At 41.2% G+C, this 17,863-nt stretch overlaps 1 protein-coding gene across 2 annotated transcripts in view; it reads right to left on the reverse strand.

Annotated features, from left to right (window-relative positions):
• Positions 1–9,072: 9,072 nt before the first annotated feature.
• Positions 9,073–17,863, reverse strand: part of LOC149314430 (cGMP-inhibited 3',5'-cyclic phosphodiesterase 3B-like) — a 94,960-nt gene continuing 86,169 nt past the window's right edge. For both annotated transcript variants that reach the window (XM_089521104.1, XM_089521105.1), the window contains 3 exons: positions 16,059–16,220; positions 13,752–13,995; positions 9,073–10,454 (listed from right to left, as the gene is read on the reverse strand). In XM_089521104.1, the coding sequence (XP_089377230.1) occupies positions 10,234–10,454; positions 13,752–13,995; positions 16,059–16,220 (627 nt within the window). In that variant the 3' untranslated portion in view covers positions 9,073–10,233. The remainder of the gene's footprint in view (positions 10,455–13,751; positions 13,996–16,058; positions 16,221–17,863) is intronic.

A 17,863-nucleotide genomic window follows, 5' to 3' on the forward strand; every position in this document is an offset into this window, starting at 1 on the left:
AGGTGTATGTGTGCATGCATGTGCAATCCTTTGATCAAAATCCTAGTGAGCAAAATTCCAGGGTGAAAAATCCATCCCATTTCTATTTACTTTCTGAACCTGATAAAAAGCCAAGAGACAATGTGCATACCACCTGCAATTGTACAGAAAAACGGGGAAAACATGTTCATCATGGGATGAATGAAATCTTGTTTCCTTCACACTAAGATAAGTGTTTTGTCATTCCTCCCAATGAAGGATACTACAACTCAGAGATTTCAGCCTGACTTGCTTGTACAAGCTCCACCTTTATTTCTGATGATAATGATGGCGAATAAATGTACTTCCTGATCTCATCTAGCACAGCAAGTGATTCTGAGGATAGTGCTGATCAGAGGAGATGAGTCAAGAGTCTGAGTCATTCTGTCTCTTGGCAAAATCCCTGGAACATAGGGAAATCACAAGGTGAGCAGTAGGGGCACTATCTAAAATATATACTGTGTCATGGCACTGTTTTGTTTTTTAAAACAATTATCAGTCTAGATTGGTATTCCTTCCTTCCTTAATAAATGCAAATATTATTCCCCTAAGGGGGTTTCTTGAAAAAGATTTGGTAGAATCAGATCTTGTCTCTGGAATATTTGAATTCTAATGAAACCTGTTGACAAAACAAACTGCTCTATTAAATGAATTCCATTAAAAAAAGATTTTAAAATCCAAGGAAAAAGTGCTTTTTCATGTATTGATTACACACAGAAACACACACACATATATATCCTGACCTATACTTTTTGCTAGTGGGCAAAAAGATTCAAGGAACAAATATATTTATTTATTTAGTATTCCCATGCTCCTATACACCTAGCAACAAAGACACCTCACAATACAACTGCCATGTTAGACAGGTCTAAAAGCAAATCCTTGCACATGCATACCATACAAAGGCGAAGAGCAACCAACACTACTTTATTTCAGAACTGAGGCGAGGAACCCTTTGCAGCTGGAGGACTGAATTCTACCACAGGGGAGCTTGGAGGGCTAGTACACTCCAAAAATGAGTGGCACAAAAATATAAATCTTAACCATTTTAGTTAGTTTGCTTAAAGAAGACAGAAGCACTTTAATAGACAGTAACTTGACAGTCATGTCACCACAAGTCAAAAAATGTGAATAGCTAGGAAATAACTGTCTCCTTCCCCAAAGCCACTGAATTGGCCCTTACTGTTGAATAGCTGAAGAACAGAATTATCTTGTGCCTGTTCAGAAGTAAATCCCAAGGATTCAGTTGAGCTTACCTGAAGCTAACTATGCACAGGACTGCATCCTTAAAGTTAGCTGCAACAGCAAATCAACCAACATACAGGAATGTATAAAGAATATTCTAAATTCTACATCAGCAAATGAAGCTCATTCTTAGTATTTGTGGGTTTTTCAAGCTATGTGGCCATGTTCTAGAAGAGTTTGTTCGTGAAATTTCACCAGCATCTATGGCTGGCATCTCCAGAGAATCTCTGAAGATGCCAGCCACAGATGCTGACAAAACATCAGGAATAAACTCTAGAGCAGTGATGGCAAACCTTGTTAAGGTTGTGTTCCGGGGGCGGGGCTTCTACCCTCAGGATGGGGGCTGGGGCGGGGCTTCTGCCCTCCAGGGGTGGGGCTTCTGCCCCTTTTCAGAGGGAGGGAGCCTCTGGCTCCTCCCCCGGCGTTTGCTGGCCCCTGAGGGTCCCTCCTGGGGCCATCAGAGGCCGGCAAAAGGGCCGTGGAGGGCGGTGCGCTGTCCTCCAGCCTTTGCCAGCCCCTGAGGGTCCCTCCTGGGGCCGTCAGAGGCCGGGAAAAGGGCCGTGGAGGGCGGTGCGCTGTCCTCTGGCCTTTGCCGGCCCCTGAGGGTCCCTCCTGGGGCCGTCACAGGCCGGCAAAAGGGCCCTCACCCTTCCTTCGCTCACCGCAAAAGGGCTCCATGGAGCCCTTTCGCAGCGAGCGAAGGGGAGCCGGGAGGAGGAAGAGGCTGGGCACGCTTCCCAGCCCCCTCCTCCTCAGCCTTCGCTCACCGAGAAAGGGCTCCGTGGAGCCTTTTCGCGGCAAGCGAAGGGGAGCCGGGAGGGAAGAGGGCTGGGAGGAGGAGACAGACGCGCACGCGCCTCTGTCTCCTCCACCCAGGCGCCATTTTCTGGCTTCCTGCTGTCTCAGAGAGATAGTGGGAGGTCCGAAAATGGTAGGGAGGAGGCGGAATGGGCACGTGCCCGTTCCGCCTTCTCCTTCACCCCGTGCCTGGCGAAATTGAGCCGCGTGCCACCTGTGGCACGCGTGCAACGCATTGGCCATCACGGCTCTAGAGTCTAGAACATGGCCACATAGCCCGAAAATCCCACAAAAAACTATCGATGCCGGCCATGAAAGCATTTCACTTCACATTGGAAGTTCATTCTGATCTCTGATTTCTGGAGTAAAGAAAATCTTTTAATTTAATGTATTCATGGGTCCTTTCGTTAATACAAGGGAACCGAGAAAAACCATGCTTTTGAATCATAGAATCATAGAATAATAGAGTTGGAAGAGGCCACAAGGGCCATCCAGTCCAACCCCCTGCCATGCAGGAACTCACAATCAAAGCACCCCTGACAGATGGCCATCCAGCCTCTGTTTAAAGACCTCTAAGGAAGGAGACTTCACTACACTCCGAGGGAGTTTGTTCCATTGTCGAACAGCCCTTACTCTTAATTAGTTCCTCCTAATGTTGAGGAGGGATCTCTTTTCCTCTAGCTTTCATTCATTGCTTCGGGTCCTATTTTCTGGAGCAGCAGAAAACAAGCTTGCTCCCTCCTTAATATGACATCCCTTCAAATATTTAAACAAGGCTATCATATCACCTCTTAGTCTTCTCTTTTCCAGGCTAAACATCTCCAGCTCCCTAAGTCGTTCCTCATACGCATGGTTTCCAGGCCCTTCACCATTTTGGTCGCCCTCCTTTGGACATGCTCCAGTTTTGAAGAGCACACACAGGAGCTTTGGATAAAAGGTCAAGAATGTGGGGAAGGCACAAATCTAATGTTTTGTGGCACCTAGCTTAGATTAAAGTAATGCAGAGGAGGCCACCTTGTCACATTTTCCCAGTGCAAATATATATATTTTTTATTCTGATAAGTAAATCATGAGTCTAAATCTGAGGGCAAATTAGAGCAGGCTTACTGGATCAATTGTTGAATGTCAGCACTTAAGCAAATTCCATTTATTTCATGGGTCTACTCTATTTAAGAGTAGGAACTGGATTCAGGCCATGATTTATTGTAAATTGCTTGAACAGAGATTACATCAACCTAAGAAGAATCTGCTGGATCAGGCAAAAGGCCTATCTAGTCCAACATTCTGTTTCCCACAGTGGCTAACCAGATGTTTACAGGAGGTTCACAATGGCACATGTGGCTGTATCTCACTCCTGTCATAGTTTCCCAGCTACTGGAAACCAAAGCCTCTTTCATATCCTGGATGATGCATACAACAATCATGATTCATAGCTGTTGATGGATAAATAAAAGTCAATTCATTAAAACTTCCCATTCAATATGTTCTAGAGATTTTTCAACTTCAAGAACATCAGCATTACTCTCCATAACCTGATTGTCTTTACTGACTGTATTAAAAGCTCTGAATGTCAATATATGATCTCTGCTTGAATATGGTGCATTTGGCTGTTCTTCTACTTAATATTTTAGTAAAGATATAAACATGAGTCAAGCAAGACTCCAGAGAACAACAGAGAAACCTTCGCTTTAGAGCAAAATGTGAATGACGCTGTAACTCTAAGCAGAAAGAAATTCAGATTACAAATCTTTCACGCTACCTCAACCAGTACAAATTGAGTATTACTTGTCTTAAAACCCGAAATGTTTCAAAATCCAAAACTTTTTCAGTGCCAACATGATGCTTTGAGACAGCGGCTGTGGTGCTCTTGCTTATTTATTTGTAGGGTGGAGGTGAGTGGCTGGCTAGCTCCCTGGCTGGCTCTCCTGTACAGTACGGTGTTGCATCCCCCCAATGAGGCTGGAAAAAGACATAAGGCTGGAAAAAGCAAGAATTCTTAAGCATACTCAAATGGTGGGAGGGGCGATACATGCCGAGCACTAGGCTTGGATTCCTGACATTTCCGAGATCCTTGCATCTCTCTCCAGCCGTGTCTTTCTCCAGCCTCACAAATGCAGTACAAAATACAGTATTTGTATTCCAAAACTGAAAATATTCCAATATTCTGAAAAATTCTGGAAAGATCTGACCTCCAAAATACTTCTGGTCCCAAGCATTTTGGACAAGATACTATTTTCAACGTTATTCTCATAATATTGAAACAGACGGATGTTAGAAACAAGGTATTAAGTTATCTCCCTCAACATCCTTTCAGATCTGGTTTCACTCTCCCTCCCTTTATTTCCGCAGTATGTTACAATTACTTCAGAACCATAAAAGTGCTGCATTGTGCCAGAAATATGATCCTTATGTCATATAAACAAAATTCCAAAGCAGACATGACCTTTCTGTCATTGAAGCTTTGACTTTTCTACACATTACATTTAATATCTTAGTTTAAAATTTCTCTAGTAATAATTAATTACAGATTTCTAAAAATGTTCTTATTACAATTAATTATAGTAAGAATCTTTAAAATACCACAATTAGTATGAATTCCAATTGTATAAAATTAGGAATCTAAGATTTTTGGTGGTCTTGGTGATTAAGTTAAAATTGGTTGCCAGCTCCCAGCCCTCTTCTCTACAGGAACCAACACTCCATGACCTTTCCTGAAAAGGGTGATGCAGGTGAAATGGGTGACTGCATAATTGAGAGGCTTCAATATGGCACCCAACACCCAAGAAATGTGCCAGGTTAAATGTTGCTACTTGTAGAAAAGAGCCAATGTGGAAAGTAGAAAGTAGGTGGGCGCTGCACCCAACATGTACTTTCAGCCAACAAAACCCCTCTGCTGGTCTTTCTTCCTCCAGAGGATATAATCTTGATAACAATATTTAAATATAACCAAGTGTGTCTTAAAAAACAATCTTGTAGCACCTTTGAGACTAAGGGACAAAACAGACCACCATAAAAAGTCAGCTTCCGGCTGGCATGGAGGCATGGTGTACAGGTAACACCTCCCATTCCAAGACGCCTGGATGTGGGTCAGCTTCTGGGCGCTCCGGCAGCACAGCATTTACATGCCATGTGCAAACAGAGCGTTGAAAGCATGCAGTGGCTGTGGCCCCAATGCGGCTTTCTCAGGGGCGGCTTCAAGCCACACCTTCGGTCTGTTTCACCCCTAAGAGAAAGAATTCTGGAGTATAACCTTTCGTAGACTGGGCCAACTTCATCAGGTGCATGGAGTGAAGATGCCTATGGACAGATACTTATATTCGTGTGTGTGTGTGTGTGTGTGTGTGAAAGAGAGAGACAGAGAGTAATGAGAAAAGAGTAATAGGTTAAAGAAATCAAGTAATTATTGCATTTAAATCCAGGCCTACAGAGAAGCTCAAATGGTATCATGTTGATGAGGGAACTCTCGTGGTGCAGTGGTTAAAATGCTGGTAGCCACAAGTTTGTGAGTTTGATCACAGGGCTCCAAGATTCACTCAGCCTTCCATCTTTTCATAGATCAGTAAAATGAGTACCCATCTTGTTGGGGGCAATTAACTTGCAGATTGTAAACTGCTTAGAGTGCTGAGTTCATTGATAAGCAGTATAGAAATGTACATGCTATATATATTATTGCTATTGATGTATTTGCAAATGGTGCCTATACATTTGCAAATGTATTTGCAAATGGCCATATACTGCTATTGATTTATTTGCTAATGCATCAACAACACACAATGCCCTTTTCTCCAACATTAGTACATTTATTTTATATACCTCTCCATCTTGCAACTAAATCCAATGTTCCAATGGAGAAGCTTTAAGATTTCCCCCCCCCCCCCTTGCATTCCTCTGTCAACTGAAAACTGAAATAAAAAGCATTCCTAGATGTTTAGAGTTGATTTGAGGGTACACGGGAGGTTACGGGATAGAAGGGGGTCTCACTCAGTTCCACTGAATGCTGGATCCTGCTTTGGCTCTCATACTTTAGTACACAATAGCTGAAATACAACAGTGTGTGTCTGTCAATGGATAGACACTACTGGTGGAATGAATTTCATCTCCTTTACCATCCTCTTCCCAACTCAAAATCTGCCCTGGACATTTGGAAGATCCTCTGTAACACTGTGATTCAATGCAATTTGCTCAGTATTAAGCAGCTTATTTCCACATTCATTCCTCCATTTTCTCTACCTGAATGCCAATGGTGAAGTTACTGTTACTGTACCACAATTCCTTCCTTCTTTCCCGGGCTTATCAGTTTTTGGTACTTAATGTGCAAGTCCAGGTATGAATGCCTATCTCCAGTCTATTCAAAATTTTAATACTGGTAATGGACATAGAATCATAGAATCATTGAGTTAGAAGAGACTGCAAGGGCCACCCAGTCCAATCCCCTGCCATGCAGGAAATCTCAATCAAAGCATCCCTGGCAGATGGCCATCCAGCCTCTGCTTAAAGACCTCCAAAGGAGACTCCACCACACTCTGAGGGTGTGTTTCCACTGTCAAATAGCCCTTATTGTCAGGAAGTTCTTCCTAATATTGAGGTGGAATCTCTTTTCCTGGAGCTTGCATCCATTGCTCCGGGTCCTAGTCTCTGGAGCAGCAGAAAACAAGCTTGCTCTCTCCTCAATATGACATCCCTTCAAGTATTTAAACAGGGCTATCATATCACCTCTTAACCTTCTCTTCTCTAGGCTAAATATCCCCAGCTTCCTAAGTCGTTCCATTTTGGTCGGCCTCCTTTGGACACGATCCAGTTTCTCAATGTCCTTTTTAAATTGTGGTGCCCAGAACTGGACACAATATTCCAGGTGGGGCCTGACCAGAGCAGAATAGTGACACTATTACTTCCCTTGATCTAGACACTATACTTCTATTGATGCAGCCTAAAATTGCATTGGCTTTTTTAGCTGCCGCATTGCACTGCTGATTCATGTTCAACCTGTGGTCTAATTGGACTCCCAGATCCCTTTCACATGTAGTCTCCTTAGGCCAGGTGTCACCCATCCTATATCTGCTCATTTCATTTTTCCACCCAAAGTGCAGTACCTTACATTTCTCCATGTTGAAATTCATTTTGTTAGTTTTGGTCCAGCTTTCTAATCTATTAAAGCCATTCTGAATTTTGATCCTGTCCTCTGGGGTATTAGCTCCTCCTCCTAATTTGGTGTCATCTGCAAATTTGATAAGTATACCCCCAATTCTGTCATCCAAGTCATTGATAAAGATGTTGAATAACACTGGGCCCAGGATAGAGCCCTGTGGGACCCCACTTGTCACTTCTCTCCAGGATGAAAGGGAGCCATTGTTGAGCACTCTTTGGGTTCGGCCAGTCAACCAATTACAATCCATGTAACAGTCACCTTGTCAAGCCCACATTTTACAAGCTTGTTTGCAAGAATGTCATGGGGAACCCTGTCAAAAACCTTACTGCAATCAAGATATACTATATCCACAGCATTCCTTTCATCTAACAAGCTGGCAATTTTATCAAAAAAAAAAAAAAAAAGATTAGATTCAGTGAAGATCCTTATGGTTTTTCTGTACACCAATAGTAAATGCTGGACATAATTTTAAGTTCGTATTATGTGCTGTTTTCTCAAGGATGTGTCTTTCATGCTGTTTTAAAATCTGTTCATTTCCAGAAGAATACTCTAGGAATTCACTTCATAATATACTGCACTCTCCAAAATCTGGCTTCCGTTCCAAATGAGCTCAGTTTTGAAACAGATATTATAAATGCAGGTTGAGAAATATTATGTGGTATTAGAAGTGAATTGGCAACACATTTTAACAGTTTGGAAAGAGCAAAATCAGACAAAATGTTATCTTAAGAGAGCAATTCAGCGGCGACTTATTGTTGTGTGGATCCTTTCAGTAAAACAATATAGACAACACAACAGGGGCCCATGCAAGTTAAGTGTTCTGACAATTTTACCTTCAAATATGAATACTCCCAGAAAGATAAATCTATAAAAGATTGTCTAAAATGCCAGCAGTTTGGAAGACTCCAGTAGGGGTCAGGAAATAGCAGAAGATGATTGGTTAAAGACACACACACACACACACACACACACACCATACTTTGCAGGTTACAAAATCAGACAGAGATCCTTCATTCTCTATTTAGTAGTTAAAAATCATGGTAATGCCTAAATTCATAAATGGAGTTTATGTCATCTGGGGGAACAAAATAAACATCAACTATGTGGACTGAAATGAAGGAAAAAAGAAAACTGTCTGCAATACTTCTTTGTATCATGTGGATTCGAAACATCCATAACAAATCATGAAACACACACCTGGACTTTGATGATCACATGTGTATTTTTCAGGCAAAAGGATGTGTGATGTTACTATCAAGACTGTAGTGTTTTATGTGTCAGGTGACTGTAAAATGAGGAAAAATCTAACTTTAAATTTCCTGGACTTTGAAAATCTCCCTACTGCCTACATGGCTAGAAGAGGAGGAGTCAGCATGCTAAAGATACCATCCCCATACCATCTTAACTAAGAAGAGAAACAACAAAATGCAGGCATCTTACTAACATCTCCAATTTTTCTCCTATTTGGTATGTAACATCTTGCCTGATGAAGAAGCCAGTGGAGCTTGAAGAGCTTGCAACAAGTGTATTGTGCATTTCGCTTGGCTAATAAAGATATAGCACACCCGCTCCATACACAGGCGTGCCATAGGTGGCTTTCACTTTACACGGAAGCCACGCTGCAATACAGTGAATGGCACATGCACTCGTCGCGTGTGCACATTGCGCTGCCGCAAACACGAACCTCATTCTATTGAATGGGGCTTGAGTTTACGTGGTATTTGCCTTACGCGGGGGGGGGGGGGGTGTCTGGAACAGATCCCTGCATAAGGCAAGGCTGCACTGTATCATTGTTTGGTGGATTTTTGTTTGAATTTCCTAAATGGCCAACACAGCTATCCCTGCATGTTTTGAGGAAAAATGGATTTTGGAAGAATGGATTTATAGAAAACAATCCTTTAATTCTACTAAAGTTTACATATAAAGAAAGAGAAAGGTGGTATACTTTAAAATGAACATCTAGCATTAGCACAAGATTGTAAATATAAAATCTGTTGTGTCATATTTCTGAACATGAAACCTGAGCAAGAGTGGAACATACCTATAACTGGTTAAAAGAATAAAATCCCTTAATTATTTAAACAGTGAAACAGCTTTTATGTCCTATTACAGAACAGTAAGAAAAAGGCAACTGGTGTATTTTTAGCAAGCTAGCCTGGATACTCACTGCAAACCTGAACATTTTCAGAAAAATAAAATGGCAGGTTATGCACCACAGTAAAAAGCATCAAACTGATGCATATGGGATTCAATTTTAACCACAAAACTCAGAAATTAGCTTTTCTGGTTGCAGTCATCAAATGGTTAAATCAGCTCAAAATAGCTATTAAGAAAACAATTGTAAATGAAATTGTTGTGAATTCTAACATTCATACCTATAGGCACAGTCATTTTTAGATTCACATTAAAAATAAAATGCACATTCCAAAACATACATACATACAGTCAGCCCTCTGCATCCAGATTCCACCATCTATGGCTTGAAAACATTACCTCCCAAAATTCCAAAAAACAAGTCTTGATTTTGCCATTTAGTATAAGGGGTACCATTTTACTAGGGCATTGTGTATAACAGGACTAGAGCATTCATGGATTTTGGTATCCAGAGGGATGTGAGTGGTCTTGGAACGAAACCTCAGGGGATACCAAGGGCCCACTCGGTCTATGTGTGTGTATATGTAATAAAAAGCTCTTAGAAGCAACATATTTTGGTGACTTTGGTAACTGAAGCTGCTGTTTTTTCAAAATCTCATTTTCATAATAAGCAGCTATTTTCAGCAAGCCATCAGAACAAGGTATTTGAATACCAAGTTGGGTAGAACATCCTTGAATCATGGAATACAATATTCAATAAACCTTTGAATAAAGTTTCTAATTCCTTGAGGTGAAAGTGCACAGGAGAGGGATACTGCTAGTGAAGCAGATGTCTTTTCACAGTATTCAGATCTTTCATAGTTCTGTCAACTATATCAGTCTGAAGAGTATATGCTTCATGGATTAATTATGTATATCTTTCTAAATTCTTCTTAAAATGTTTTCTCTTCTCCCTGATGATGTTCCTCTTCTTCATCAGCTTCCTCAATAACTTGAATCTCATCTGTTTGACATAAAGATGTATTCTCTGTCTTTTTACTATCTTCAGATTTATTTAGTTCTTCTTCTTCAATTAGTTTCTTCCATACTTTATGATTTTCATTCAAATGGTATATTAGCTGACAAAATATCTGCTGTCTTCTTCTCTGCAGTTCTGAAAAATGGAAGAAAAAAACTCATTTCTAAAATTTAGGCCTAAACAAGTATAAAGCAATTTCTTTCTATTAGCAAAGAACAGGTTTTAATAGTGCTTTTAGAGACTTTGGAAGTAACAGGTAAGTAGCATTGCTCATATTACATTTCAAACAATGAAATTTCCTCACCCCACCCCCTAAATTCCAACATTAATACTACACAGTTAAAATAGCATTTCCTTTGAAGGGCGTGCAGCTGGTCACCACCACCACTAAAAAACAAACTCTTCCCCCTTTCTTTCTTTAACCCAGAGTGGGCAACTGACCTGAATTTGAAGGCCAATTTTCCTTCTTAAACTCTCCAGGCGGTGCATGGGCCACCAGAGAGCAAAAGACCAAACAAAATATGCACACACAAGTAACCATGCACTTGGGAGTCTATTTCTGGGTTTGAGATGGGGATGAGAGGGAGGTTATGTTAAACTTAGGAAGATTATGTTAAATTTCTGGAAGATTCCAACAGCAGCAATTCATCTTTTCTTCAGCTGCCCATAGACCAGTGGTTCCCAACCTTCCTAATGCTGCGACCCTTTAATATAGTTTCTCATGTTGTGGTGACCCAAAACCATGAAATTATTTTCATTGCTACTTCTTAACTGTAATTAAATAGGTGTTTTCCAATGGTCTTAGGCGACCCCCATTAAAGGGTCATTCGACCCCCAAAGGGGTCCCGATATCATGGCCAGCCAAGATGAGCTCTCGGAGGATGAGGAGGAGGATGAGCCTCCTCCAGAGCAAGGGCTGATTGAGGCTACGCCAGGTGTTAGTTCTGCTCTGCCAGGTCCCAGCTGTGCTTCCCCAGCCCCAGAGCAGGAGGTCCAACCAGGTCCTAGTGCTGAGGAAAGGCCTTCTATGGTGCCACAACCTAGTGGTGACTCTGGAGACGAGGCGTGCCTGCAGGTGCCTTCTTATCAAGAGAGAAGGGCCGAGAATGCTTGCAGGCGCAGATCCAGGAGGATTGCAGAAAGACAATTAGCAAACCAGCCTCAGGTGGCTCGAGGGAGAGTTTCCCTGATTTAAGTGGGAGAGAGGCTTGAGTTTATTGCATGAGCCCTTGGTGTGATTGCTGTTGCTCTAGCTCCTGACATCTTGTTACCTTGCTACTTTGTTTTCTTGACCTCGGACCGGACCTTTGTTATCTCTTGGCTATCGTGACGTCGGACTGTTTTGACCACGCTGCTTTCTGGCTTCCTGACTTCGGCTTGTCTTTTGGCACGCTTGACTTTCTGCAACCCTGACATCGGCTTGTTTCCTCGGCTTGCTCTTTGACTGCTTCTCCACAAGGTTTGTTTTGCCTACATGTGTTGGCTGCAGGCTTGGTTATCAGCATAAGTCAGAGATTGCTGGCAGCAATCCCGGACACCCGACCCACAGGTTGGGAACCACTGCCCTAGACTATAAAATGACCTGCCAGAAGAAATCTGACAGCTGAACATGCTGACCACATTTAAAACAGCATTGAAGACCAGTTTCTTTCGGCAGGCTTATCTAGATGTTTTTTAAATTGTGAATTTTACATGAGGATCATTTTAATGTATATAGGTTGCCATTTTAAATTGATGTGTATTTTAAACTGATGTTTTAACTTACGTTGCTTATCTGTTCATTGTTGTTATTCCCCACCTTGATCCACGGGGAGAGGCAGGTAAGAAATAAGTATTATTATTATATTATTAATTTTTCTGTTATTTTTCTTTACAGAGAAGGGGAAGTCTAGGAAATATGGAGGAGGTGAGGGTCACAAAAAGCATGGGTGTAGGGTCTTAGGTGGCTTCAGGGGTATATTTGGCCAACCCTGCTTTGATTAAAGTGTAATCTTTATGGGAAACATGATTTCTCTGCAAGGCCAACAGTGTCCCAGGAAGTTTAGTAGCAAGTGGAATTCGGAGAAGGGCTATAAAGGTATAGCACTAATGCAATGCTTACTGCAGCAATACTGGTGGAATGTGAGGGAGGGGACAACTTCACAGTTGAAAGTTTTATATGAATCTTATCTCCAAACTCCATTTTAAAAGCAATTATTAAAAGCTGTCCCATACAGTATTACTGTTCTATGAATATTCCAGTGTCATAGTCCTATAGTGCTCCCAGTTTCACCAGAAGGATAACAATGAAACCCCCCAGTGCTAATATGAGCAGCTTATATGGTTCTGGCCAGTACAATTTGAAAAAAGAAAAAAGAAGTGTTACATAGTTTAAAATCACATGAGATAAAAAAGCCCCAAATTCTCAAAAGAATGCATTAAAAATAGGTACTGTAACATGTTAACAATTCTTACATTGATAATGTTAATGATAATGTCTTCTGTGTGCAAAGGGATCTTGTAGCACCTTTGAGACTAACTGAAAGCTGGTAGCACAAGCTTTCATAAACTTGAGCATACTTCCTCAGATGTATCAGATGAAATATGGTTCAGATGCATTCATCAGATGAAGGCAGGCTCAAAATGTTACTCTTGTGAGACATTTGATATCCAACAGGCTGTATAGACCGGCATCTTTGGCCAGCCTGGGGGTGGAGTCCACCTCCAGGCTGGCATGGTGCCACCCACACCACCACATGGTGTGCGGCATCATGGTGCTCCTCTGGCACTGCGTCTACATGACGCAGCACCAAAGTAGTGCCCAAAAATGTGGTACTGGTGGCTACGGTGCCCTTTCCGCAGTGCAGAAAGGAGTCACTTTTTGAAGGTCTTTTTTGCACTGCAAAAAGTCGAGATTGGGTCCGTGGCATGCAGTTGCCGCGGCACCGATCTGGCTCCCTTAGGAGTGGATTTCACCGATCTGGCTCTCTTAGGGACAGTCTGTACAGTCCCCAAGTTATCAATGAAATCATCTTTTCTGCCCACTGCTCCATTCCCAAGGCTGTGCGGGAAAGACTCCGCTTACTTTACAAGAGCCTACTGATGTTTGTATTTAATCATTGTATGTTGTGGTGCCTATCATGTGAAAAGCACTGACCATTAAAATCAATTAGGCTCTCACTGTACAATATAACTGAAGATTTATGAGTTTTCTCAACATTTTCCTGATCAGTTATCTTTAGTGATTTTAATGAAATATTTTGTTTTATCAAAGTTGTATTGTGTCTTTTACTGCTATAATTAATATGATATAGTACACTATTTTGTGGCCTCTATAATGAAAGTGGTATAATAGTGTCTTAAAAAAGTAAATAGACAATCATTCCTCTGAGTATGTAAATCAAAATCAATTTAAAGTTCTGCATACTGTGTCAAACACATATTTAATCGTACTTGTGCCAAAGTCATCCATTTCATCCTCTTCACTATCCAACTCTTCTGCATCATAATCTTCAAAGCTTTCATTATCATCTTTTTCATCAACCCACTGTCCTGGAAGCAACCCAGCTGCATCATAGGAATTACAGAGAGGACCAACAATATGAGTAATAAAAGATTCTTGTAATTTTGCAAGCTGAGGAGAATGCCGGTCCATAAAAGGGCTTATGGGTAATCCCAAACTTGCCTCTTCATCGCCCTGAAAGTTCATCAGGATAAGAAGTTTAGAACTGACTGGATATTAATGTAGTGTTTAGAAATCATGTAAAACAAAAATGGATAAACAATATTTTGATAAAGAAACATGGAGCAATAACAAATTACTATTTCTAGTTTTATATAACTTTACCAAAAGAACACAACAAGCATCTGCTTTAAGGAACACACTTTCATAATAGTTATGATGGAGTTGAAGAAGCTGATTGATTGCTGATGGGCTAAGTATGTTGAGTCAGTGTTCATAAGACATGGCCTATACTGGCATGTAGTGACAGGTACTATGCACTGAAAAGTATAATGTTGTCAAAATCTTGCATTGAAAAATTCAAAACTGTGATGAATATTCTAAAGCCATTATTAGAACAATATGGAAATTAACTAAAAATAAAGATCAGCAACTTCAACATTCTACAATGCCTCCATATGACTGAAAAGTCACTCTGGAGTATGAGTGGCACATTTACTGAATTATTTTAGCTAATGGGACAATGATGTCAATATGCTGTAAATAAAAATATTTTGTGAACTGTAGACAGTCTAAGCAAACGTTATAGGTATATTCCTGGCAGTCCTTTAAAAGTTCACACAGAATTTCTACTATTCACAAAGATTTTATTTATAGTTGGATGACACTGGAGACCAGGGCTCAAATCCCTGCTCGAGCATAAAAACCTACTGGGTGACCTTAGGCAAGTCATACTCTCTCAGCCTCAGAGGATAGCATTGGCACACCCCCCCCCCCCCAAAGGAACAAGCACAAAAACCCTATGACAGGTTCACCTTAGGGTCTACATAAGTAAAAAATGACTTGGAGGCACACAACAACAACATATAGAAATCATAGTCCCATTAGATAGAATAATTTAGCACATGTGTTACTCATACTCCAGAGAGGCTTCTCAGTGGAAGATGCTGTAGGTTTTGTAGAACATCGAGGTAGTGGATGTTTATTTTCAGTCATTTTCCATATTGGTCTAATAATGGCCCCCAACATATTTATGTCCAACACTGAATTTCTCAATTCAAGATTTTGACAATATATAGTTGCTATCAGGTAAGCAGGGAAGGATCATACTGAACTCTGTATCTTAGTAACTTATGTATGGTTTTTAAATGATTTTTATATAGTATAATATGGAGATTTTAAATTGTTTTTAAACTGTTCCTCTTTGGAAGCCATCTTGGGTCACACTCAGGGAAAAAGGTGGTATATACATGTAGTAAATAAATATATAAATGTCACCACACAATAGGTGAGTTGGGGCAGCATCAAGAGATACATCTACAGAGACATAGCTACATGATGTGTGCATATGTTCCTATACGGAATCATGACCTAAATGTTTCTCCATGCTCAACAGAAGGCTAACCTACTGTCACATGGACCTGCACTGTCACTGCCTGCTTGTGGAAAACTTCCTTACTCCAAGAATTCTATTTCTTCAAGATACAGAAAACATGGTTTGTATGCTCAAAACAACTAGCTAGCTGGGAGTTTCTTTTTTCAATCTTTTTGCCAATCTAGGTAAAGGAATGATTGTCCTAGAGACTCAGTTCGAAAGGTTTTCCTTCACATAGTTTTCTTTTTTCTCAAGTTGATCACATTTCTATTGGCTGAGCTGTCCTGCGTTTTCACCCTCTATGATCTGCTCAGATGAAGACAGGATGATCCCCAAGAATCTTTGTCTTCATTTAAAGCATTATGCACTTTCTAATATTTAAGTAAATAACTTAAAGGATCGTCCATACATTTTCTTAAGCAAATCTAACTATAAACCCATTGATAAACAGATCAATTTTAGAAGGCATGTAGAGTGGGTCCTTGTTATCTGTTAGGGTTTGGTTCCAGGATCCCCTGTGGATAACAGAATCTATGGATGCTCAAGTCCCATTAAATATAATGGCAGAGCAAAATGGTGTCCCTTCTATAAAATGGAAAATCAAGGTTTGCTATTTGGAATTTATGCTCTTGGGGAATATTTTCAAGCCGTGGATGCTTGAATCCGTGGATAAGGAGAGTTGACTGTATAGTATAAAGCTTACCTGTTCATAAAACTCATTGACAATGCCCTCTGTCCATTTCAAGTGTAGATCTCTAACTTTTGCTGGACCATTGATATCTCCCAGCTTGATGCATATCTGACACACCAATAGGCGATCACTCTCACTGCTCCACTCAATACCATGACCGTTTACATCATTAATCTATTTGGAGGAGGACAAAAACACTAAATTAAATCTTATAAAATCCATCAAGTCTTTCAGAGTTACAGTCAGTAGATTTTGATACTTAATGTACAAAAAAGTTTCTTTAAATATATATATATATTTTAAAAATATGCAGGGTAATCATATTCATATCTATTCAAAAGTACAGTGCGCCCACACCATACGCGGGTGCATTATACGCAGCTTTCAGCATACGCTGAAAGCAGTGCCGGAAGAAGTGGTGCCATGAGACAGAAGGTTGCATATGTGCCACTGCGAGCATAAGCCCCATTACTTCTAATGGGGCTCAAGCATATGCGGAATTTCTTTTACGCCAGGGGGGGGGGGGGGCGGAACTTGTCAATTTCTTACTCTGTGTGCAAGGTCCCCACACAATATTCTATGTAATTTTCCACATGCTGGGGTAAATTTTCTGATATGTATGTATATATGTATGGGAGGTACAGAGAGAAGAGAAAGTGGGACCACCTAGTTCTATGAACACAAACCCTGTACCATTCACTGAAGCAAAGTCAGCATGAGGTTCAGGCAGACTACACAGCATAAAGCTCCATTAGTGTTACTATAACAGACTTCCTTATACTACATCTGCTCAAAGCAGTTTGATAATGCTAAGTTGCAGCTCTACAGCCAACTGATAGCTGTAGGGACAGCCAAATGCACAAGAACCATCTGTCTGCAGCACAGCAAGTGGGGGGAAAGACTATATATTGTCCTCCAGAGCAATATGCCAAATTGTAAGGCTGGCGATCAGAAAGGGCAATGGCAACTCCTTTTTTCCAGCCACCCAACTATAGCTGAACAGTGTCTGGGTGCCTCCTCACCTGCCTGTTGACATTTATATACTGTACATATTCATCTATAAGTCTAAAAATGTACGCCCAAAAATTGACCCCAAAATCCCAGGTCGACTGATTTACGGGTCACTATGGAAATGTGATAGCAGCTCTTTCAGATTTCCCAATGCTTTACGGAGAGGAGTTTAGCAAGAAAGAGACAAGCAGAAAGAGTCCTGGTGACTGATTGATATTGCTGTTAGTTTAAGAGTCCCCTTCCCACCCACGCATCTGGCTGGAATGATGAAGAAAAGTCTCAATTAGAATCTCTCTTCACACACACACACACACACACACACACACACACACACACACACACACACAGAAGGAACCTCCAAGCTTTACCCTCGATCTATTTACAGGTCATGGCAAAATGCATAATTTTGGCCCCATATACAGAGGCTGGTCAGTCTTGGGGACAATTAGGCTTCGGAAGGAATGGGCCCTGCCTGCCTCGTAAGTGGCCTCAGGATCCTCCTAGGAGGAGAGGCCTGGCTGGGGGAAAGGTGGCAGCTGCAGAGGAGGACCCGCTTTCCCTTGGGCTGGTCGCCTGGCTTCCCACCCCAAAACAGGGCAGCCAGGCGTTTTCTTTGTCCCCCATTTCAGTCTTCTGTCCAGGAGGAATCCCAAAAACTCTTCCATTTTGAGCAGAACTCATAAGCCCATTGGGTAACACCATGGTTGCTGTTTCCCTTGGAAACTGGGACATACAGCGTCAACCAGCCAGGACATTTTTACATGCTTTAAAACTGGGACAAATGGTAACCCTAAGCACATTACACT

This window comes from Sceloporus occidentalis, unplaced genomic scaffold, assembly GCF_023333645.1.
Source record: "Sceloporus occidentalis isolate IW3139 unplaced genomic scaffold, rSceOcc1.0.p SCAF_4, whole genome shotgun sequence".
Taxonomy (NCBI): Eukaryota; Metazoa; Chordata; class Lepidosauria; order Squamata; family Phrynosomatidae; genus Sceloporus; species Sceloporus occidentalis.